The sequence below is a fragment of the Leptidea sinapis genome, chromosome 11, assembly GCF_905404315.1.
Source record: "Leptidea sinapis chromosome 11, ilLepSina1.1, whole genome shotgun sequence".
Classification (NCBI taxonomy): Eukaryota; Metazoa; Arthropoda; class Insecta; order Lepidoptera; family Pieridae; genus Leptidea; species Leptidea sinapis.
The window spans coordinates 2,953,050-2,980,234 of NC_066275.1; the positions used below are offsets into that span (position 1 = coordinate 2,953,050).

Genomic DNA, 27,185 nt, shown 5'->3' on the forward strand with positions numbered 1-27,185 from the left:
ACTTTATTAAAACCTAACCTATCGTATCATGTAAATATGTTGATAATAGGAAAATATTAATTATAAGAATTTGTGAGAATACGCTTAAACAATAAATATAAAACCAATAGTCTTTTCTAGCCAATCAATTTACAGCGATAATAAGTCTAATAAATGCAAATATAATATAATAATAATGTAACTTTTATATAAAAGAAGGCAGTCAAAATCTTTATCACGAAGTTTACCACACAAATGTTTAAGTTACAGTATGTATAGTGTTTTGTTAATTATAAAGTTGTACACTAATGAGATGCCTTGGCAGCTCTCTGTATTGAGTCTTCCATGCTTCTTAAGTATCTATTGAGGGACTCAGACGTCGATTGAAGAATACTGAGACCTAATCTATATTTAAAATCTACCATTCGCTTAATAAAATCGAAAAATCCGTAGCCAATATTAGATGGAGGTGGGTATGTTATTATTTCGGGAAAGTAAGTTGGATTTGATTGTTTGCTTGTAGTATCAATAAGGGTTGGCATAGTTGATGTTGTATCCAATTTATGTTCGGTCGTCGTTTCTGTACTAGGATTCCCTGCAGATGTTATCTCTGATTTAATTGTTTCATAGTTGTTCGTTTTTACATTGCTCTTTTCTGTCGTAGTAAATACTTCGTATACTTTGAAAGATTTTGTGGTTGAGTCTACGTCGTTTAACATTTCAGTCTTGGTATATTTCACAATTTTATCTTCATTTACAGGAACAGTTGATACACTTTCAATTATTTCATTTCGTGTGTCATTGGTGTTATCGCGGATAGTATCTTTTAGATTCATTGGTATGGCATAAACAGGATCAACCATTTTTATATTTTTTTCTGTAGTTGATGTCACTATTGAAGGATGCATATTTACTGTAGTACCAAGAGCCTCGTCTATTTCATTGCTCAAAAATATATCTTTTTCTTTTTCACTGGCTGCTTTTAAAATCTCTTCAATTGATCCCACGATACTACGCTTATTGCGTGAAGTATTTCTTCGCTTTCTATGCAAATTTCTCGGTCCATGTTCAGGAACTACTGCTGGTGTTTCAGAATCCGACAGCTCTTTTGGTACGTTACCAACAACAAACTTATTATCTTCACTATCACCCTCAACACTTGATTCTTCGATGTACTTATCATTTTCAAGATGTTCCGGCTCACTGTTTGAACCTAAATACATCGATGTCTGTGGAGGATAGGTAGCGGAGCTACTTGTTGTTTCTCCGTAATATTGAGTCTCATATGGGTACACCGGCTTAAAATCAGTATCAGGAGAGGGTTTCACGCCATAAACAACTGAACTGGATGAATCACTTCCATAAGAGGAAATTTCTGAGGGAGCTGTTTGAGGAACAGCAAATATGGGTTCTGCTGCAGGATAAGATGTAGTATACGCATTTCTTGTTTCATACTGAGGTTGACGGTGATGATAATTGTATGAGTCAGGATAAACAGCACCATGTGCTATACCCGTTTTTTGTTGAGGATAGTGAGCATTATAATTGGGTTCATACTTGGTAGCAACATGCCTATAACGCAGATCTTGTTGTTCTTTTTTAATAGGATATCTACTCGTATATGTGGTCTGACCAGCGTAAGGGTTTAACTTATGTTTTGCATGTGCGGGCATACCCGCTAAAACAGTACCCAACATTTCCTCTTCCGGTTGACCATTTCCTTCATTTGCATACTCCTCAGCATTGTTTTTGTATATATCATCTTTTTTATCAACTTCAAAAGTACGACGAACAGGCGTTGCAAATGGATATAAGAAGTAACTAGCAAGCCCCACTAGTCCAGCTAAGCCAATAACTCCGACACCAACTGATGGCATGACTTCCCTTGAAAAATAGTTATAAATTTGACTTGTGAAAGGGCCTGTCTCAGTAGTGGGTTTTTTCGATGTCTTTGTAGATTTTGTTTTGTTCGCAGTTTTAAGTTCGCTTGAGATAGCAGTTGATGTGGTTACTTCTGGTTTTGGCTTGGATGTTTTCCGTTTTTTGGTTTTCGTCTTCTTTCGTGTCGATGTTCGCTTAGGTTTTTTGGTGGTAGTTGGTGGAGTACTCACCTCTAATTCAATTTCTTGTTCCTTAGCTTCCATTGGTAGCATTGCTGATACACTCACATTTGGTACTAATTTTGTAGTTGTCTTGGTTTTATTTTTATCCTTTTTTTTGGCAGGCTTTGATTTAACTTTTCCTACTGGTGCGACAGTTGTTGAAGGCTTAGTTACAGAATCTTTTTTGGAAGATGCTTGAATTATCTCATCTTTTTTTGTTGCAGGTTCAGTCGCGACTAGCATGGTCGTGGTAGAAACAGTTGTTGAACGTGGTGGGCTATTTTTATTCTTTTTGACATTAGACAAAACGGTATCCTTAATCTTGTTATAAACATTTTCGCTGATAGCTGATCCTCCCGCAACTAAGTCAGATTTATTGGTACTTCCGATGATTGGTCTTTTCGATACAGATGGCTTACTCTGGGGTCGCTTTGGCTTATTTTTATTGGTGGGCTTAGGTTTCACTGTTTCTTCAACTTTAGTTGGTTCAGTTGATGCATTTTCATTATCTTTATTACCAGGGTTACTCAATAAAATCCAAGTGGAAATTCCTTCACTTACTGTTGATGTTTCACTGTTCGAAGAATTAATCTTATTTTCTTGTTCTAATTCCTCCATTGTAACAGGTACAGCGATACCTGCATGAGAGGTTTCAATAAAGTTACCACTATCATCGTTTCTAGTTTTAATTCGCTGCTTTAGAGTTAGTTGATTTTTAACCTTCGGTGGAATTCTCGTATCAATCACAAGTGTGCTATTTGATGATTTATTTTTAATTGTTTCTGTTAACTGATTTGAAACATTTTTTATTGAGTCGTTGATTGTAGCTGATTTAGATTTGACATCTCTTGAGGTGTTTTCGTTTGTTTGTTCTTGTATCACAGACGTATTTTCACCAGATTTCATTAAATCGCTGCTGACAGGGCCATCATTTCTGAAACGAGTAATTAATGTTTTTAACTTATTGTGAAAAAATAAGTATGAAGTTTTTCAAATATCAGAATAACCATTTAAAAAATATCAAGACAATATTGTCTTGAAATTAATTAAATAATGATTAATAACGAAAAAGCTTACGATTTTATGAATGCATTTGAAAGCCTTAGTTTTATCTCAATTATTTGAAATATTATGATGACTATTATTTTACTTAACATCAAAGTGCTTATGATATCGATGTAAGGTAGATAAAAATACATAATATTATATATATATTACTGGAGTTTACAAATATATTTAAATACTTTTACACGAAAGAGCGCATATAACATATCTTAGATTATATAATATATTCACAAACTTTATATATTCTCAACATTAAGGTAAATAAAACAACATCGTTTCTTATTAAAGTTTATTTAAATGAATCGCTTGAATACACTTAGATTCAATAATTAATATTTGTACACACATGAAGAGGTAAATTAAAAATAATTAATGGAATACTTAAATAGTATAAATAGATACTAAAATTATATTTAATTAAATAATACTGGTAGTTTTTTTACTAGCACCATGGATTAAATTAAAATCGTAAAGCTACAAATTTATTTAATAATATTTGTTGTTTCAACCTATCATTAAATAAAATTTTAATGAAAAATATAATGCAAAGACCGGAATAGTTTTAAAACATTTTCATTCACTTCCTTTTTCGTCTCGATTCCCTTGAATATAAAAATGATTACTGTCACGCTAAGCCTTAGTATGATTTTTAAGAAAGTTTTCATCATTTTATATGTAGGATTACTTGGGTATTAAATAAATATATAAAAATATCTACTATTATATTAGGGATTATAAAAAAATCAATTTGCTGGAAATTCAATTTTGATAAAACTTCTTCTATTTTCATTATGGTGAAAAATCATTCGTTAAATTTTGTATGACAACATTTTTTTTATTTCATAAGATTGACTGTGCATTGATGTAGAAAATTTACTGTTAGGCTACTTATCTAGAGAAGTCATCAATTTGAAATATTGTTTTTATTAGCGTCCACTATAAAATAATGGTCCTAGATTATAGAAGTAGGGAGATTGTACAGAACGAAGCTATTTATAAACATCCGCTTGATAGTCATCGTTTTAAAATTAGGCTTTATACATTACTTTACACTATAATTTATAATTAGGAATAGTAAGGTAACAGAAGTTCGATTGTTTCTTATGCTTTCATGCCTTAAGCATACAGCCAATTATACAATTTTTCAGACACCTTGGGTAGGAAAGCACATTGAGTACGTTATATCACGAAATTCCTAAGATTTTCCAATTAATCGCGAATACTTATTTATTCAAAAAGCGCGTTAACCTTCCTTAAAGGCCGGCAATGCTCCTGTGAATGTAGGCGGCGGTGATCACTTAACAAATTTAGGGACGAAGATGCGCTCACTATACAATATTAATTTATTATTGCCTATCCATTAACCAGTCCTACAATCTAAGTACGTATAATTTTTAATCAAGATCGAGCAAGCAGTTCTTGAGATATAAAAACAGACAGAAAAAGTGCCACTAAGGATTCTTGAAAAACCCCAAAAATTCTGAATGGCACTACAACTGCGCTCGTCACCTTGAGACATAAGATGTTAAGTCCATTTGCCCAGTGATTTCACTAGCTACGGTGCCCTTCAGACCAAAATACAATAATGCTTACAGATTACTGCTTTACGGCAGAAATAGGCGCCGTTGTAGTACTCATAATCTAGCCGGCATCCTGTGCAAAGGAGCCTCCCACTGGTGATGTGGCTAATCACAAAATTTTACAAAAAATGGAATTACAGAGAGAGGCTCGAGATTTATATAGCAGCATAGATATAGAATAGAGATGAGAATTTAATTTTTGAAGTTACTTATCAATTTATAATATATCATAATAAAATTGTTAATTAAGTCATAAGCCTCTCGAAAAAAAAAAGTTAAGTAAAAATGCTTATAGAGTTTGCTATTAAAATAGCTATTGGGTATATAACCACAGGTGAAACACAAATTTCCTTACATTTTGTTAAAAAATATCTACATATCCTGCAGATTTACGTTAAAACCAGCGGTGAGTTGATCATTTTCATAAATATTCCTTGAATATTTATGAAAATGATACTCTTCTATTATTGGAGAACTAATAAAGATGTTGCGAATGAATAATTGTTTGTATAGTTTCCCCCAGCATCGCATGATTTTAATTTACGAAACAAAATGAAAAATGCTAAGCTATTGGATGATTTTAGAATTTATATGGACTGAACAAATTTAATTTCAAAATGACGCGCGAAAGGGTAACGATTTTAGGCGGACACCTAATCTAGAAAAGCACTTAATGCTCACGTATAAGTCTGCAATGTTGATTATATCATGTGGGTTATTTCAACATTTTAATTGTAATGAATTTGAAATAATATTTGATAAAAGAAACGCTGATTGTGAGTCCCTTCAAAATAGATATGCCATCGCAGAATTTTCCAATGGACTTTAGGCGATCAACAATTATGTTATACATAATGTCTATGTACGTCTTAAAACTTAGCCTATATAGCCTTAGCCTAGCCTAAGCCATGTTTATTTATTTTTTGGCAACTTAGTTACATAATAATGTTTGTTCTACTAACATTATAATTTTCAAAAATAATTTCTCGATTAATTATTGAAATGATGGTGAAAACCACTTCAAAATCCCTTGCTTCGTTTATTTACTCCCTAAATTATTTTTGTATCTTTGCAGCCACTTAGTTAATACATCAATCCAGTTAGACCCATTTCTTGTATAAAGACGTCCAGAATGTGAAAGATACTCTTGACTTTGTGCCATCCATTTACGGTTGTTAGGATGGATACTCCAAGTTTTATGGTTGCTATCCCATTGCCACTGAGGCTCATGGAAATCTAATTCTGGGGCCTCTCTACCGTACGATAAAGCCCATGGAGCAAAAAAGGCAGCAATTCCCGATGTACCCGCAACCATAAGTATAATGGGTGTCAAAATAAATGAAAGGGCTGGAAAGCTTAAAGGATTTATTGCTGCGAGCCAACTAAAAGCTTTAACTGCAGGACGGAAAAAGTCAATCATTGAAGAAAATCCAAATCCATCATCATCATCGTCATTTTGATTTGGCCTTGACAGTGCTGATATTGGTGAACTGTATGATTGTAAATTTGTAGATTCAGCAGAAATAGGGCTAATAGCATTATTTGCTGCATTGTAATTCAGTGTTTCTAAGCTTTCTGCCGGTGAGCTATTAGATTCTTCATTTTCTTCTGACGCAAAATAATCATTAGAATTTTCCTCGCTTTCAGAATTATCCTCAGGGCTTCCAAAAATATCGGTTAGAGTAGTATCGGCCTCTTCATCTGAATCTATTACAACGTTTTTGTTAACTACATTTGTGTTAACTGCAATGTTGAGGTCAGGACATGCCTCCTTGCCTTGTCCTTGGAAAGTGTTGTTTAATGTTAAAAAAATAGTTGGACAGTCATCTGAAGATGCACTGTATTCTTCTGGTCTAATAACAATCCTATCAGTATAAACATTTGAAGGAGGAAAAGTACTAACATCAAAATTTGTCGGCTGCTGAGGATACGCATTGTAATACGGATTTTTTGATGTAGTTGGCTTAATAGGTTTTTTAGTAACAGGTCTATGATTTGGTGAAATCGCTGGCCAGGGTTTGGGGTATCCAACATTTGTAATGATAGGTGTAGGACTTGGTGTGTTATATACAAAAGTTGGCCGTGTTGGTGAATTTGGATAATTATCAATTATGTGAACATTAGAATAAACATGAGTTTCTTCAGAGTATGGTGAGTGTTGATTGTGTAACATGTTAGTATATTTTTTCTTAGATGTTTGAGAGTATTGTCTAAGGTCTGATCTATCATCTATAGTTTCAGTACTAATAAAGGGGTCAATAAAAATTTGATTATCATTACTGAGAGGTAATTTACTAAATTCATCGGATGCAGACTCGCGTGTAAAATCTAAATTATCATTTTTCACATTATCAGTCCATTTCGTTATAATTTTCTTAATAACAGGTTTATTTCTAGATATAACAATAGGTGCTAGATTATTTTTTTCGTGAATTTTATTCCTATTCTGCGCGGTTTTCTGTTTATAGCTTTTATGGATTAATCGATTAGTTCTTTTGCTGGTAGACGAATTATTGCTATTAAGGTTACTTAAGAAAAATGGTTGGATATACTCTAACCGAGCATAACTTATATTATTATTAGTTCCACTGGTGCTAGTAAAGTTTGACTGATCTATAATAAAGCTAATATTATTCCTATATCTATACCTTATAGATGTTTCTGTAGAGCTACTTAGATCACTTATTGGTGACACAGTCTCCTGAGGACGCGAGTAAACTAACGGACACAAAAACAAAACCACTAAAACTAAAGTCCACGTTACGCAAGCACTTTTTCGCCAGGTCATCGTGTTCACTTTGAGTACCTGGAAATAATAAAAAAGATTATTTAGCAAAACAACAAAATCATAAAAAAAAGTGTTATAAAAATGCCATTAATGTGAAATCGGCAAAGAAAAAGCAGAACAGGAAATTATTGAGAACTTTTTGGTGATTCAAAACTCCAAAACTTGTTTATAAACATTCGGCTAATGAGCATTTGACCGCTAAACCTAAATAACAATGTGAAGATTATTGTAATACTTTCATTCAAATATTTTAATCTTTCTCGTCGCTCTCCGTGACTTTGTTTGACTGTGTAAGTAGTAAAATCTGTAACGTATGTTAACCTTATTTATAGGTATTATTGCAAATTGCACTCCTGTAGTTTTGTTTCTCCTCTCTATTGTTTTATTAAATACAGGCCAAGTAAATCAGTGAATATATATTATTCTATTCAAGAAGGAATTGTTTAAATAGCTCTTATTTGTTTTAATTTTATTCATTACAAACTTAAATGCATTGTACATACACATAATAAGTATAAAAAAACAAATTTTTCCTCTTTATTATAATAGTGAAGTAGCATACTAATATTCATATGTTATTTTTCATCACCAAAATCTGTAGAGCATTTAGTTATTAACAATTTGTTAGATTGAAACAATGGTATGTTTTGAATTGAGAATTCTTAATGCATTTTTATGACTAAAAGTGACAACGCGATCAAGATGTGATCTGTTAGTAATGGTGGTGACACATCATACTCATTACAATGCAGTGGCGGTAAAGATTCTTGTAAAAAACCCAAGATTCTGAGTGGTATCGCAATAATTGTACTCGTCACAATTAGACATAAGATGCTAAGTCTCATTATTTAGCCCAGACCTTAAAACCAAAACACAATAAGACTTAATTATCCTTGTACTAGTAATTAAAAAAATAATAATGCCATAAAATAAGCCTGGTTATTGTAGAATACGATCCGATAAAGACATAAAATGTGCAAATTATGTTTATTCTAGAATAATATTTTTAGATTAAACAACTGTTAAACTGATAAATCACGACATAAATTTATTTCAGTGTGAATTCCACATTCAAAGAATCACTGTACAGAATCATTTGTCAATTGACCACAAAACTTAATTGAGACTAATTACCATAATTTGGCGCCTAAAACCCATTGTTGTGCTTTTATGAATTTTAAAATTAATTCTATTGTCATAAATGTGAGAGCGTAAAAGATTTAATCATTTCAGCAGTATATTAAATATAAATTTCTCATTAAAATGTTTCTTAACTCCGTTATGTAGAAATATATAATCTGTTCACGTAAATAGCCTTGATGTGGCGGTGTACTAAATGCATATGAATTTTTGGTAACTGAACATCAATTATTAATATTTCTGTTTGCTTGTTGGTTTTTTTATACAAAATTATATTTTAATGGTTGTCAATATCTATATTATGTCTTCTATTTTTCAGATTATAAGAATTTTACAGTATTTGAAATTGTTTTAAGCCATTTCTCATGACAAAACTTTAATACAATTTTTAACTTTAATAATAAGTTTGAACACAAGAGCAATGGTAGATTGATTGATAATATTCTTGAATTTATTATAACAAACTATCGTTCACAACTTTATGAAAGGCATAAAAATGCATTTTTTTTCTCAAAATTTATTCCTTTAGAATTATTTTTGGTGTCATTTCTAACATACTAGACACTACTACCGCTTCGGAAACAAATGGCGCTCTTTGAGAGAAGAAGTGGCGCAAGAAACTCTCACGGCATTTTTTTGTGCTCGTTTTAATCAAGTATATAATATTGTATTGTCATTGATATTGCTATAAAATAATCATATTCTAGTCCCAGGCTGTCGGATCACATAGATATTCAGCTGTGGAGTAGTAGGATTTACGACGAGTCATTTTTTCATAAACATTTTAATTTATTTATAGATAATGCCTGAACAGTGTCTGGGACTTATGTATATATAAAAGTGTCATTTACCATTAAAGCAATTAGGTATGTAACTTTTGAAGCCTACTAGAATTAGTTACAAGCAACCCCATATATCTAGTGTTATAATTATTAAGAGCAAAAAGGTGACGATTTTTGTGAACGTATATTAAATTTTCATAAATATACTGACAATGAACAGTCATAATATTTATTTCTTTAAATTTTACTTTGAGAGACTGTCTGAAAGTACGTACAATCAAATTTATTCTATAAATATGAATAAAATGTGTATTTTAAATAAAATACACATTTTCACACTTTTCTTAAATAAGAAAAATGTTTAGGAAGAATACTAACGAGTTGAAAGTGAAGACCAAAATATTCCCATTTATTTTTTTGCGGCTTTTGTGCAAAGCCACAAAATGCAAATGAGAAATATTTCTTTGTCATCAGTTTCGAATTATAATCGTTTATTTACCGTGAGAATCTGTTTTGAATTTTAATAAAAAAAATCTGAGAGACAAAGGATACAATAAGTTTCATTAAAAATCAAAAACAGTGTTTTGCTGTTTCGACAGTTTCACTCAGAACGGTTTTTCAACATGACTGTGTGTTATTGTTTTTGAATGAACTTTACTTTTAAATGAATAATATCGCTTATGTTACCTAAATAACAAGAAATATGACATAATTTTAAATTGTAGTATATATGTAGTAAATATTAAAAATTAAATAACAAAATCCTCCTTTGAAATCTATAATTTTATATAGAAAAAATTCCAACAAATCTTACGTCAAGCGTAACAAGATGGCGCTATACACAAAGGTGAACGACCGGCAATGACAGAGACCTCCGTATCTTACGCAGCATCACTGACCTACTAAGAACCAGTTCTATCCGTTAGCTCCATGTGTGTTGACAATGATTTAAGATTTTGTATCCTTTCGATGATGTTAGTATTACTGTTAAGAAATTGGTTCGCATTCCAAGCGAAAGAGGCCCAACACACTCATTTAAGGAAAGTTGTATTGTGATAATTTGACATATTTTCTTAGTTTTTTTATTCTATTGACAGGTTTTGTTGTTCGTCGTGGATTAAGAAACATTCATTGAATTTTTTTATTACTATCACATTAAAGCCGGCCACGCCGTACTGTGAACTATATACTCGTGAATATAATATATATATAAAAAAACATACTCCTTAATTATTACAATGAATAAATTTCAAAACTATCGGGTAACTTTAGGACATTTACTATTTATTTATTTTTTAATATTTAAGAAATGTATCATCCTTAAACGTGAAAATAAACAATTTTGAGGCTTGAAGTTAAAAGCAACGACAATTCTAGATCAATAATCACTGTACAAATTAGGTTCCTTTATAAGAAAAGTCATAAAATGTTTAACGGAGCTGAAAGGGATGTAGCCCAAGAATACATACAAATAGCTAAAGAAAACCTACAAGAAGATGGTAGGATTAGTTTAAGAAGAAGATGAAACACCTTCCTCTTCAGTTGATGTATGAACAAAGCAGTAATGGGTAAGCATTACTGTGTTTCGGTCTGAAAGGCGCCGTAGTGAGTGAAATTTCTGGGCAAATGAGACTTGACATATGTCTTATGTCTCAAGGTGACGAGCGCAGTTGTAGTGCCGCTCAGAATTTTTGGGTTTTTCAATAATCCTGAGCGGCACTTCATTGTCATATGCAGGGCTTATAAATTACCATCAGCTAAACGTCCTGCTCGTCTCTTCCCTTTTTTTCATAAAAAAATAATGCGCCTATTGGGCGCTTACAACATACGATAAAACAAAAAACGTCACATTGAAAGCCATACCGAATAAATGACGAAACTTCCATACACTTACGTAAAATCAGACATTGCAATTGTTTACGCCACGCTGGTCAAACCTAACGTATAATTTATATGCAACTCCATGGAATAAGGAAAGCATTTCCTGAAAGAAGCCTACAATTTAACACAAATCATCATTAAATATTGCCCTCAGTAGTCCATGACAACTATTGCGGCTTAATAGCGTAGGTAAGCAATAGCGCACAATATTCATTTCCATTCATTTACGTATCTCTTAAGTTAGGTGCTTCATAAGTATTATTTAACTTGAAAAGGCAATGTATTGAGCACGGAACAGAAATTTCTGTTCTGTGGTATTCAAGTTTTAAAGGAAATTCAAATTAAATTTGCAAAAAATCTGTAAATGATTAAAAAAAATTTCAAGTAATATTATTGTAATGAAACTTTTATTTTTATTAATGTATCAAATCACATTGAGAATAAAAGTGGCCTGAAATGAAGAATACTCAAAACTGTTATTTTATATTTAAGTTTCAAAATAACTGTTTTATATAAAACAAAATCATGAAACAAATACAAAAAAGCCCAGTTTGTCGCTGATTCTTCTGAATAAGGCAGTTTTCGCTCATTGATAATGGCTCACTTTGACAAAATCATATTGGCGTGGTCATATTGGCATAAAGTTTCTCCACAGCTGTTATAAGCAAATTTATATTATACTTATATCACAACTTCGAAAAATTCATGCAAACAAGACAAGAACTATCAAAACACTCATTGCCACATTTTTAAATTTTAATCGCACAATTTTTACAAAGAGCTACCTTACAAAGTGTACCACCACCTGATGTCCTAACTTCTCGATTTTTTTTGTATTTAGAAAATTGCGTGGGCAAAGTGAAATGAATTCTGAAAAAAGTTTTTTGTATCCAAATAGAGATTTATTTATAATATTTTATGAAAACTCGTTCTGGAGACTCGAGAAAGACAGTTTTACAGCAATTTTAAATAATATATATAGATATAGATTTGCTAGATGGTACAAAACGATGGTATTGTTTTAAAGGTCAAACGTGATTGACTGTACAAGTCCCGTTAGTTGACAAGCGGCTGGTATTTGGCACACGCCTTTTATGTATTGGTTTTGTTTTAAACTAAGCCTTAACAAATTTGAACCAGTTATTATATTTACTGGTTGTTTTGATGTTTTTAATACCGCTGTACCTTCTGTGTTTTCAAGAAATCTATGCTCATAATAATTAAATCAAATGAAAATTATTTGAAAGCTGTCCGTGGATTCGCTAATTAATAATACTAAATATTGACACACTTTTATAATTATACTGACACTTTTAAACAAATTATTTATCAATAATTTCTACAACTTATCACTAGGAATATGAAAACAAATCTAATAATGAACCATACTCCGATTTTTATAAGATTCAAGCGTGTATAATATTATTATTATTAAGGAAATGAGCACTTAAATCTGTAGATCTATTGTGCCCCCTAAATGTTGTCGGACGCATGCGCTAGGGATGACTTTGCTCTTTGTGATGAGGTAGTTGGGCAACGTTTATTGAAATTTTTCCTTTGCAAAACCGAAGTTCTTTTTCTGTCTAAATCACATGCAGTATCCTCAGTGGGGAAGCATGAATAACTGCAACCTTAAGCGAAATAAAAAAGAACTTTGATTTTCCTCTGTTTTTCACCCGTCTGTACGACCGTTAATCTGTCAACTCTTTTTAAAGAACAGAACACAATCATGATAATGTCAAGTTAAAATTAATATCAAAAAACTTAATGTCTGTGTCTCTTGTTCATTCAAGGTCATTTCAGCTTATTACTAAGGCAAATTATTTGACGTCCACCTAAAATTATGAAGTTTAGGGAGTACATATAATTACATTATACGCATTTCAGAGTGTATACCAAATGAACTTCTAGAGGCGACCGTAATTGTAGGTATATTTAACTAATACTTTGTTCTAATTATTTTATTAGTATGAAATTCAAAAAACGCTTCTCAAACTTGTCTGCTTTTAATGTGTCTATTGTTTTGAATGAACTAAAACTTTGGATTAAATTTCTATTTTAAGAAATTTAACGCCTCGCGCGCGTTGATGTCTTTTCAAAAGACCATGTCTTAGTTATTATATTGCTACAACTTTTTAATACTTAATTTATATAAACATCAATTATCAAAATTGTTCATTAACTTCTGGATTGTAACGATAAGTTGTTAGCCAATAAATTCCGAGAAGGTAAAGAATGAAATTTTCTGCTTCAATTAGCCCAATCGTCCGAATAAAAAATAAAAAAGACCGAAATGGCCCTAAACTTTAATAATAATAACTCGTAAGAAAATACATGAACTTATCTCATACACACATACCACTTAGCACATTTCGCTCTCAGTGCCGCAATAACACGACCCATATAATATGATACAAAGTGTTCGCACAAATGAAAGTGACCCTAATTTCTACGAGTATCGGGCAACTCGTTCGACGGACAAACTGAATACTTTCACCGCTTATTAATGTTTAGATATTTATATATCTGTTAGAGCCTGCTTAACTGCTAATGTTATTATTGAATATGTATAGTAGGTAAGAAAACATGTTATAGCACAATTTACAATGTACCTATAGCACAATTATTATTATTATATCGTTCAAATTATTTATTTTTATTTTTATGGAAAACGTGGACCTGGTGTTAAGTGATCACCGCCCACAGTCTCTTTCAACAACAGAGGAATCACAGGAGTTATACACGGCCTACGGGAGGTATAAAAGAATTAAATTAAATTTAAAGAATTTAGTAAAATAGTTTTCACATGTTGATTTATAACTTAAGATAAACTTCTTTTTCAATTTTAGGATGTTGTGTAAAAGAATTAAATTAAATTTAAAGAATTTTAGTAAAATAGTTTTCATATATTGATGTATAACTTAAGATAAGCTTCTTTTTTAAATTTTAGAATGTTCAACAAAATATATTATAAATTAATTAATAACACACACTGGTAATTTTGTTTCTGTCATACAAAACTTTAATTTTCATTGAAATAGATTTTTTTAAGAACGAAAATCTTAAAAGCTCGTTATCTTTCACGTAATTTATAACCTGACTGACGAATGTAGAGTGGTAATCAGAAATAAATACATATAAAAAATAGCCCGTTCTTCCAGAATAATGGTAGAGACTACATTTATCGTTTCCTATCCTGTCGTGATCTACTATGCACCGGAAGAATTAAATTAAAATATTGAATGTTAAAAACTACCACCCATTCAAAATGCCTTAGACATGAGAATAGCGGGCGTAAGAAACTCAGCGAGTTTTTTTTAATTTAGTTACATTATATGTAGTATCGTACCATAAAAGTTTTTTTATACAATAAAGAGTTTCCGGCCGCTATAAGCTTGTGACATTCATGATACTTTTATATTATTTATGTTTTCATTTAAGAGAACTCACATGGAACCACAATATTAAATAAACACAGGCCTATGATACAGATAAAATATTTTTTTTCATAATAGTATTTTATGTAACGATTGTATAAGAATAATGATCGCAAACAATATTGTTTCTTCGACTAGGTAAATTTAAATGAAACAAAAATGAAACAAACAAATACCACAAGTTTTTGAGTTGCCGTTTAAATGGGCGGGAAATGTATTTATTGTATAACTTATCTCGAGTGGTCTTATTTTTACTTCAAGGAATGGGAAAGGTACACCCATACAAACCATACAAACCCACAAAAAGGTTTATTTTCTTAAATTGACATTTAAACCTTTGATCTAATGATTTAAACAGTGAAATGTATGTATATACCTAATTTAGTTGTATGTGGCACCAAAATAACTGAGCATTATTTGCAACATTTGAAGAAGGTAAACAATGCTTTTTTGGGCTGTAGAGTATAGACTTTTTCAAAGACTCATTATAGTATGTACTTATATTTGTGATCGTAGCTGTATAAATGACAGATAAAAGTAGAAGTGTAGAAAAAATATATTAAAGTTTTATTTCAAGGTGTGTTTTATGGTATATATCAACTGTCGTTTTGTTATGAGACAAAGTATTTAAACAAGCATACCGTTCATCAGATGCGCCCTGCACTATTGACTCTTGATTGAATAAAAATTTTGAGCAGCATCACAATTGCGTTCGTTACTTTGGGACATAAGATGCTAGGTCTTATTAGATCTTGCCGCCGCTGTGGTACCCACCTACCAACCAACTTGTCAAAATAAGCCTTCCACTGTTAATGCATATTAATTGTTCTTCTTATGGACAAGTAAAAATTTTTAATTCTCCATAGAATTCCTAAATGATGACTATGACACAGAGTTAATAATCTTTAATTAATTTAGTTAAGTCGACGTTATTTATTTATTTAAGGTAAAAAATACACTTTTAAGCTATTAAAATTGTCCACCCCTTCGAAATGTTTTTTAATGAGAATAAGTGGCATGAAAGTATTGCCTATCTTTTAAATCAATATTTACAACCTAGAAATTTTACATATATCTTGAACATTCTCTATGCAAAGTGATGCAACAAATACTCAAAAGTTTCAGCTTAAGCAAGTAAATAAATTTAAAGATGTAAGTTAATCATTGGAAAAACCTCAACAGACACAAATATATACACAAATAAAACATTTAAATTATTTGAAGTACTTTAAGAATACATTACTCTAATTTAAAAAAAAGTTGAATTTTCGATGAAACATGAAAAAAGACCATCCATTCACGAGCATAACGCATGGATCAGCGCTTCCCTCCACCATAATATGTTCGGGAAAGTAAGGAGCCTAAGCCTACTCATTTACTTCCATACAAGGTCAACCTAGAGATAGCTTAGTGGTTTGGTAAGGAAAGTTTCTGGAACACCATGATAAACACTGCGCATTCATAGAACACATTATTATTAACATACCCAAATTAATTAATGAAAATTATTGCAAATGTGTCAATAGTTCTACATCCAAATATACAATATATTTGTATTATAATGCATGGCAGTGACAGTAACTAATTCAGTTTATCTAATTAATTAATTCAATACGATGCAACGGACGCCGGATCCAACGTTCTTGACATTGTACGAGAGAAATGACATAGAGCTGTTAATATTCAGAGCCGGGTGGCATAGATGTTTTGTTTTCAAACAAACAACTGAATTTAACAAAATCGTGATAGACTTTGTGAAATATGAAGACAAATATACTGGTTTGAAAAAGATAGATTTTATTTACTATTAAATTAACTAAAGAGAGAAAAGTTCGCTACCTACGAAATAAAACTTTATGTAATAAATATGATATGTTTCGATCCTAATTGATATTCTGCTTGAATAGTTTAAAAAATTCATTTATGTACAGAAATATATAAGAATAATTCCAGTAGCTTTCATTTTTTCTACAGTTTTCATTTCTAGAAAACTGTAGAATAGTCTCACCGCAGTCATGCGCATGTTAGAGAATAACAAACATATTAAGTGAATGCAATTGGATAATATTGATAGATATTTTTGAAATTAACAAATGTACTAAAAAATCTATGAAAAAGCAGAATTTCTATTCGGAATCACAATTATTCATATAGTTATTTAGGTTAGGTCGGGAAACGCGAAAACTAACTGATTGCAACTAAGGCTACAAACAAAATCTTAGACTAATTTTGCTATCATAATTAAAAGTAATTTACAGTTAAAAATTATTTATAATAGTTATAAATGAAAATATATAAAAGTATCAATAATTGAAAAGAACACAGATCCAAAACAGCAACACGCTATTATTTTAAATTGAAAAAATAATAAAAAATAAGGAATCCGATAGAGTCCCGTTACTCACCGTTAAAACAAGTTACGGCTCGACAGCCCGACTGGCACGATGCACACGCGTCAAATACTATGCTTACGGACAAACTGATTGCACAACGGTATGCTGGACTACTTCCGAACGAACGAACCCAATGTCTTGGTACTAAATACATCATTTCGCTATCGTCCTAGCCGCTCCGCACGATCACCGACTACTATTGATATTTTAGTTGACGAGGAGAGACCTAACATGTTCAACAGTCGATGATTTAAATTGAAAAATTATTTTTTTTAATCGTGAGCACCTGCTTGTTATGTATAATGTTTTAAAGCTACAAATGTTGAGTAACGATTAAAAACTAATCTCCTTAACATAAAAATTCAATCCATTCATTGTGCATTGTGGTTGTAAGCACTTTTTATCATCTATCCTATAACAAATTAGTAGAGAAAATATTATTTAGGCTTGAATTTAACGAAACGTCTTTTTTACTGACCCAAAGCATTAAATGAATCTTGCAAAAAAGTAAAATAAGTCTTGTAAGCAAAAATACTTCTTTTCCCAATTAATAAATAGTAAAGTGTAATTATTATTTTTTGTACAAGAAATATGTAACAGAACTCAAGCTTATTAGTTATCTAATTTGAAATCTAATCTAATTAAATCTGATTTGAAATCATGATTGTTATTTCTCATTGATATTAAGTATAAATTAATGAACGATGTCAACGTGATGTATGCAGTCCCTTAAAGAAGGAATTCTACTATATTCAACAGGTCTTCGCCATAGAATTATAATTTTATGTTTTTACTGGTTATTTCTCTAACGCATGTATTCGATACCCACAAAGGTTTTCCCTCTTTTAGATTTTTGATAATTATATCATTTATAAGCCTTATGATTAAACTCAAATATTTTTATTCAAAATAGGATGTCACATCACTTATTGAAAGTCAAAAATACCATCCCTTCCAAAATGAATGCCTCAGACCTGAGAAGAACAGGCGCAACAAACTCAGCGGGCTTTTTGTTTTCATTGAAAAAATATGTTTACAAAGTAATATTGTACAATTAAACTTATTATTTAATAGCCTTAGGGCGGCCACTCCATTTCCAATCTGTGGTATCATTAAGAAAGTCATTTATGTTATAGTAACCTTTACCACACAAACGTTTTTTAACAATTCTTTCGAATAATTACTTTTGTTTTGAACATTTTCAGGGATCTTGTTGTAAAAGCATATACATCGCCCCACAAAAAACTTATATAATCAGTTAGCACAAAATTAAATAATATTAAATAATAAATCTGAAACTTAGGTACTTAATTTAAAAAAATAAGATTAGATTATTTATCCTAGAGTAAAAGGTATAAACGTAGCATCGTGTTTTAAACTATTTCCAGTCAGGTAAAAAAAAATCATATTGCGTGTTGAATGTGAAGCATTGGTACCATGACGGAAATAACATTAGAAAATAACGTTAATATTAACATTTCCATGTTTTAAGACAGACGATATGAATAACTATACAATACAAAAAAGAATTCGTTACAAAATTCTACTGCCGGGTGTTGTAAACTACTACTGGACAAATAATATAGTTGAGTCGCGTAGGTTTCCTCGCCGTTTTCATCATTATCATCATCATTTCAGCCGGAAGATGTTCACTACTGGACTCCCCCAAAGTTCGCCACGACTCATATATCCAATCGATCTTGAGCAGATCGTCGATCCATCTTTTGGGGGCCCTACCAATACAACTTTTTGTCCTTTTGAGGATATTGATACCCCAACCGCCATCTATTCCTTGAGCTATATGCCCTGTCCGCTGCCAGTTCAGTTTCACAACCATCTGGGCTTTGTCAGTGATTTTGGTTCTCCTACGGATCTCCCTATTTCTGATTCGATCTCGAAGGGAAACTTATGTAGCCCTCTCCATCGCCCTCTGATCGATCATAGGCTTCCTCATAAGGCCCATAGTTTGCGATGACTTCTGTATTTCGTATGTCATCACTGGCAACACACACTAGGTGAAAACCTTCGTATTCAGACACTGCCCATCCATGAGTTGGATTGAAACAAAATTATCACCAGGCCAGTTGAATGTTTGAATCCAACTCCAACTCCTTAGTGATAATTTTGTTTATAATTGTAATGGACCTGCCATTGAAATAAATAAAACGTGTTATTTGCGAGTACAAGATGCAACACTAGATATGTATTTAAAATGCTTTTATAGAGCATTTTTTGTATGGCGGCTATTTTGAATCCATCATCTTAGTTTTTTACAATTTAATTTTATTATAAAGGTAAAAAATACCACTAATTACAGACACTTGTTAAAATTTCAGCCGTCTAGATATTAAACTCCAGGTTTGTCAGCGAGCTATTGAGCGCAGTTTTCTGGGTGTCAAGTCAATCGATCGCATTGGAATTACGAAACTGTTCTCCAGAACTGTCATTGCTATCGTTTGAGAAAAAATACCAGGCTAAAGTGGAACTGGTCTGGGCATGTATGCCAGATGCACATGGGTATAGGTCTTCACGCATTGGGTGCCTCAGGACGGGCAAAAGACTTCGAGTGAGACCCCTAAAACGATGGCATGAAGATGGATGCCTATAATAAGACCTGGTCGGCGCTGGCACAGGACCGCGTTAAATGCTTTACTCTGCTTTACTAAGCAGGGGAGGCCGTTGCCCAGCAGGATCCGATAGGCTAATAAAAATCGCGCTGGCAGACAGTTGGACGGAGGAGCAATTGTAATTAGGGTCCCGTTGGGTACGAAACCACTATAATAATAAATATTATGTTTATATAAGTTACTATAATAGGTATCTCAATATAGTGAAGATGTATTGTTTTATCGAAGCTGAGAGAATCCGAGTAGCTATTGGTACGCCATAACTGCTGTCTTGTTTTCTGTTAATTGCAACGCAAGAATTAGAAGAATATTGCCGGCCGTTAAGGCTGTTCTTAATATTTTTTATACCTTTATTAAATTTATTGCATTTATTGAAGAAGGTATTATTAAATTGAACGTATCAACAGCAGAAACCCCCTGGAAAAACAAACAGTATGTGCTTAAGACACCACAAAAGTGAAAATTTTATCAAGCCGATGTTATTGCTACTAAATACAACAACTTTTGTTCTAAAACCATAAAGAAATCACAAGTTAAATATATATATTTACTAGCTGACCCAGCAAACGTTGTATTGCCATATAAAGTTTAAAAAACAGAATTTCATTAATTAAAATTATTTGGGGTTTAAAAAAAGATGACGATTGATTCTCAGACCTATCAAATATAATAATCGTACATAAAATTGATCGAACTACAATTATTGTATTTGATTGCCATCTTGCAACCCTATTGCGGATCTGTGGATGGAACAGAATAATATAAAAATTGTAATACAAAAATAGGTGTTGATAGTAGAAAGGTGAAAATTTGAAGTTGTATGTATTTTCAATTCTGAATCATAATAATAATAAAAAATCATCAATTTATAAAAAAAAATATAAGTCACCCTTTTCATTTAGGGAAATAAAAAATAGATGTTGGCTGATTCTCAGACCTACCCGATATGCACACAAAATTTCATACAAATCGGTTAAGCCGTTTCGGAGGAGGTCTCTAACAAACACTGGACACGAGAATTTGATATATAAGATTTTGATAAATTCTGTTCTACCTGATTACTCTCGAGTCGACTGCTCTCAAAGAGCAGTTTGTGTCTGTATTATTTGAAAAGTATCCTAACAAATAAAAAATTCTGCCCATAGTAACTATCCTACGCAGACGAAGCCGCGGGTAAAATAACAAAGGCATTTTTCACAAAACAATGAGCAAAATGTAATTTTTTGGTGCGGACTATCAGTCTGTAGTTTGGAGTACCAAAATAGGTGCAGGCTACTGACATTAAATCGTGGAGATGTTCATTGGTAAGTCGAGATCGAAATTTACTCTTAATGAAGTTCATCTTCGAAATTCTGTTAGCTCGACGTTTCTTCGCCCGGCCGTTTTCGAATTGACGCCAACAATGACATTTGTGGCCCAAAATATGCGGGGGGGATACATTTTTATGCGATATAATATTATGTGACATAAATAATTATCAAAATACATTACAGCTTTCAAAATTCACCGGACAATAAATTACTTCAATACTGTCTGTCAGATGGGCTTAAACAACACTACAAACTTTGATTAAGGATTGGTCTCTGCTGCACTCGAACTAGATACCGCAGGCGTAGTCGCAAAGTGCGGCAACTAATACTACGCCCAAGCAGGCGTACTCGAGCTACAATCTCAAGCAATGAGCGACGTTGACGTGGCTCCAATTATTAGAACATGTCTGCTTAACATTGCTAATAATTGATACTAAAATTCCGGGCTGTAAGTAAAACTCTTTAGAAATAATACTATGTACAAGAAATAAGCAAGACACTTGGATCACATATCATCAGTAAGTATCTTGTATTTTATTAATTTCAACGTAAAATAACACGAAGCGTACAAAATTTTAAAGATGCCATTGAGTGTCAAGATGCAGGCAGGCTTTTATTGTTCTTAAGGAGTGCGGTGTCTAGTTGGAGCGCGGCGGAGACCAATCCTCCCGACTACAATTCAGTCAATTGATGAACTTATGATGCAATAACAAATGCCGAAATACGAAGCAATAATAATATGTTTTGGTTTATTGGTCTCGTTCTGAGTCTGCGGGATATTATTTTGAGAAAAGAATTAGAGTAGAAGTGGGCTTAGGATAGGTCCTAAGCAGTAGACTGCAGTAGTACTAGATTTGGCAAACATATGGTTATTTTGGGTTCCGAAGTATTGTTTGAAATATTGATGGTTTGAATACCGATCGAACTTGGCCTATTGGAGGATTACTTTGACGCCTCTATCAAGTCTAAAAATCACTAGCGCAACATGGCTATTCATTAAAAATCGCACTTTGAATATTTGTGAAAATATTTGTATAAATAAAATATACTTACAACAAGATCCCAGGTCACAGTAGACAGGATGTGATTCGAATGCCCTGTTCAATGCGGTGGGCTGAGCGGTACTACAATAATTGCGCTCGACACCATGAGACAAGATGTTAAGTCTCATTTGTCCAGTAATTTTACTAGCTGCAATTTATATTAATGGAGCTAGTGGTATTATTTTAAAGTTTATCTTTAAAATGAAAGATAAGAAATTTCCACGGTCTGTGTAAAGCATCTGCCTACTTAACATAAAATTGAGGGGATCATTTACAACAATTTCAAAGAAGTGTTATATTGTTATGTTATAATTTCTTCTATTACTGACGAAACATTTGGTTTACAAGCCAAGATTGATTGTTTATTTACTATTTATTGTATTTATAATTGAGTATCATATATTTTCATACATATATTGTATATAATAAGTCGTTACTTTATAACCTATATTTGGTAATCCATCAAGAAATTTAAGCTTTATGTGACATTCAAAAAGTAAGGTTAATTATTATTACAATGTTACGTTTCTTGAATTTTAATTTAAATATATGAATATGCGCCATCTGTTACAGTAGACAAACACTAGTATGTCAGTACGCAAACAATATACCTAAAGGCCGTTTTTACCGAGGCATCAGTACGTATTGCTTTTAGTCATAATACTAATCACTAGATGGCGCGCATAACAAATAGAGAGATGTTCGCTAAGTTGTAGATTGAAACTTTACAACTTAAGGTTCACACCGCTCTTCACTTTAGATTAAATATTATCATTATCTTAGCTTATGTATTATAATTGTACAAATACAGAAAGAAATAATGAATTCGTTTGCACTGCTAATGTAGATATAGGTACCTACCTAGTATTTATTTTCATATGGATCGCCCTGGAAGCCAAAATTAGACCATTTTGTTTTTATTATTTTGATGACCTGCAGTTTTTGCGTTGCGCAAAAGGTCTATTTACGCTGCAAAAAACTTACATTATTTCTATAGAATCTCTCAAAATATATAATATATAAAAGATTAACGTCTCTCAATATATCCGCCCATAAAACGCTTTTCATACATAAAATATGTACCTATAAAGGGCGTTTACCACCAGAATATTTTGCTAACCAAATATTTTACGAAATGCAATTTATCTTTAAGAAAAGCCATCAGAGTTCTGAAACATTGGTTGGATTCTGACTTTCAATACGTACCTAGCACAAATATGCAACTTTGAATCAATATTCGAAATTGAGTATTTATCCAATACTTCTATTACTACACAAATAAAATTTGAAAAACAAAATTTATTGAACGATGCGGAATTCGAACCCACGACCTCCGGCGTTCCGTGCCGGTGCTCTAACCAACTGGGCTAACCGTTCGAGTACCGCCTCGTTATAAAATTCTTATATTACTATTTAATATCTTTTAATATACCTCTTATTATAAGATAATACAAGTTCAATAACACTGTAGTATTAAAGCGTACCATTTGTCCGTAACTCACGTCCGGGAAAGCGAATTAAATCGAAGTCACACTTATAGTAAATCACTGTTATCTTGTTACATATAGGTGAAAGTGAAAAACAAGTGGATTTGACTTGAACGGAAATTGCTCTATTTTTGTTTGAAACTTGTGGCAGATTTGCTCGTTGAATGATCTAATACTATATAATTCCTTGGTGAGTCTTCTATCGAACGAGTGAGTTGGTAAAAGACTTTTGAGTTGCTCAGACCTTAATGACGTAAAACATAGCTAAGTGTAAGCTTAGTTTAATCTTTTATTTCGTTTTCATAGTTATATGACAGCTAAAATTATACCGAGCTTAAACCAAAACAACCGAATACAAAAGTCAATTTCGCATTTTATCACAATCAGCATCTGCAATACGTAAATATAGTCTGAGCAAAGTCTAGTCTCTCTAGTCTGAGCTCTTTAGATCTCAGCATAAGAGTCAACGGTTCTCACTTTTTTGTTATGAAAATAAGGGACGAGACGAGCAGGACTTTCAGCTGATGGTAATTGATAGGCCCTACGATACTTGAAATAAGAACCCAAAAATTCTGAGAGGCACTACGATTGTGCTCGTCACCTTGAGACATAATTGATGTTAAGTCTCATTTGCCCAGTAACTTCACTAGCTACGCCGCGCTTCAGACCAAAACACAGTAATGTTTACACTTCACTGCTTCACGGCAGAAATAGACGCCGTTCTGGTACCCATTATATAGCCGGCTTCCTGTGCAAAGGAGCCTCCTACTGGTGGTAACTATTACGCCGCCGATCTTTTACTGGTAATAAGATAATTTGATCAATACATAACATAGAATTTTGAAGACTCGTTAGAAAACTTTCGTCACTTTCAATTCGTGGTTATTTTCAACTTTTTGTTGTTTGCTAACGATGGGAATGGGGTTTGTGGTTTTTGTGTTGAACATTCCATCGTAGAATGCAGAGCGTCACTCTTAGCTGCTTGTAAACAAAAAAATGCATAAGTAGTTAAAAATTTTAAATTGTTTATGTTTCAACGCTATCAGTTTTATAACTTTCATCACCAAAATGAAACAGGACTTAATTTAAGGAAAATTAATTGAAAAAACATAATTCAAAAACGTTGATTTTTTTGTACATGTCCAGAAATTCGAATATGCGCTGAAACGAGGTACATTAATGACATAATGAATCTAAAGAGGAGAGAAGAGAGAAAGCTGAGTGAATTTCAGTGCAAAAGTTTGTTTGTAAGTGGACGGTTATTAATAAAGAAACTATAAAGAAATAATATAAACCCATACTCAATATTTCAAGAATAATGCCCGTGAGAGAAAACTTGGTTTTGTTTTCGGATTCAGATCTCTTTCAAATGTAATATTTCATAGGTCACTTACTTGATGGTAAGTGATATTCGCAACCCATGCTTTCGTAAAATGCTACAGGAATTACGAGAGCATGGGAAATAATTTTTTTAGATGAGTGTACGTGCTATTTTAGATGTACCAATTTTTATCGAAGTTTCCTTGATATAATTATGAAATATTTAAAAAAAAAGTGTGTGTGTTCTTATGTATGCACGCAAGAAGTTATACTTCTTTGGCCTAATGAAGCAAAAATCATTAAAATGATTTTTGCCTCGTGCTATTCTACGTTTTTAGAAAGAACAATTTTGTAAAAATCTTGCAAAGATGGCTTTGATTAATTATTAAATAATGAATACGGATGTTTGGGCTTGAACCCTTTTACTGTCTTAATTATGGACGAAGAAACAAAAAAAAAACACGATTGACGCAAACGACAGAAAATTTTAGGAACCACCTTCAACCTGTTACTTTTGTGTTACAGTGCGCATCTTAAAATTTCACTCTTATCGTTTTTTTTATAACGCGCCTTAAGAAGTATAACTTAAAAAATACTCAGCAAATACTACCAAATAAGCAAATCAAGATATCAATCAAGATAAGTATGCAAACTATCTCCAAGTGGATCTAACAACAGAATAGCTGAGTAGAGCTACATTACGGTTCACGATTGTGTCAAGGAATATCTGAGAAGACTTGGAAAGAAAACAATTTGTAATATTTACTCAAATGTAAGAACAAAATTTAAAACTACGAAGAGATATAACATCGACGGAACTAAGAATGTGATTATTTCAAATTTACTAAGATACAGAATTCAAAATAATATAACAAAGATCGGAAATAACCAAAAATAAGATAAAGTTTTATTTTAAGGCGCCGTTGTGGTACCCATAATCTAGCCAGCTTCCTGTTCAAAGGAGCCTCCCACTGGTAAAAGTAATTTACTAGTGGGAGGCTCAAATTAGCATTCTGTGCAAGAAGGCAAGTATTGCTTATATCGCCATTATTAAATATCTACAAAGGTAAAAAATATGCAATATTATAAGTAGAATACTAACTAACTAACTAGTCTCGCAGCTATGTACTTTGCTAGAGGAAATTAAAATCTAATGGAAACAATGCATTGTCCTAAAGTTAAATAATTGTGTGAATTCATAATCTTACCTAACAACCTTTAAACTCTTCCGGAGGCCATCACAATAACATCATTATCCATATTCCGATTTACTTTCAAGATTACACAAACCACGAACTCAATTACCAAGAAAGTTTTGCTGTTACTTAAGTAATTGCTTCAACCGTTACTAAAGGTTATGTCCATACGTTAGTGCTTTTGAGTTTTAAATTAAATAATCCACGGCTGATCAATTTCCGGATGTTATCTCATCAGCTTTTATGATGGATTTCATAATCGTTTTGATATTCCTTTCTGTATATTTCTATTCAACTATGAGGCTTAAATCACTTGATGAATACATAATATCATTCTGTATTCACACCATGGATTATATTCTGTTGTCACTATTACTGTCTTTTCTTGTGCCTTATTAAGATCATCGATCTCTTTAATTATTTCAAGTATTTGAATTTTTTTTTGTCTTTCTCAAAATCGTTCGTTGTTTCTTCAGTTCCTTATATCTATCTTTTCTTTACTTTTCCATATAATAATCGTGACGTGATTATGTATATTGCCAGTGCTGTTAATAAATAATTGTATCTTCATTAAATCTTTCACAATAAATAAGAATTTTATATTCATTCTTGTCAAACAATATTTCTAAGTCGTTGTCGATAATTTTGTATTTCATTTCTGTTACATCTTTTCAATATACTCAAATGGGTCTTCATAAATTGAGCTTTATTTTCTTGATCGCAGGTATCTGTAATGAGAGAACAAAAGAATTAGCATACATATTATGAAATACAACAATGAGTTGAGAGAGTTTAGGGAAAAATGGCTCACTATTTCGTTTTTAATGGTAAGTTTTCTACGGTCTTATTAGCGAGCCCTAAAATAATTAATAATTCATTCAGATTGACTTGAAAAAAGCCTCTTTCTTTCTTCAAATTGCTGAACAGTTGCGGAGCAATAAAACGCATTATTTTCAAATATTTTTCTTAATAATGATACCGCGAATTATTGAGACTTCTTAATTAAAACAATCAATAATACAAGGCCAACCATATCTAAACCTTTCTGCCCGTTA

General features: G+C 32.1%; 1 protein-coding gene across 2 annotated transcripts; it reads right to left on the reverse strand.

Moving 5' to 3' along the window:
• Positions 1 to 134: 134 nt before the first annotated feature.
• LOC126966695 (uncharacterized) lies at positions 135 to 26,858 on the reverse strand. Of its 2 annotated transcripts, none has more exons than XM_050810889.1 (3): positions 26,143 to 26,858; positions 7,375 to 7,532; positions 135 to 3,015 (listed from the first exon to the last, which is right to left on the reverse strand). In XM_050810889.1, the coding sequence occupies exons 2-3, from the start codon at positions 7,512 to 7,514 to the stop codon at positions 285 to 287; spliced, it is 2,871 nt and encodes a 956-aa protein (XP_050666846.1). In that variant the 5' UTR covers positions 7,515 to 7,532; positions 26,143 to 26,858; the 3' UTR covers positions 135 to 284. The 2 variants fall into 2 exon arrangements, with proteins under 2 accessions (XP_050666846.1, XP_050666847.1); XM_050810890.1 differs by lacking the exon at positions 26,143 to 26,858 and adding an exon at positions 17,160 to 17,230.
• Positions 26,859 to 27,185: the final 327 nt, after the last annotated feature.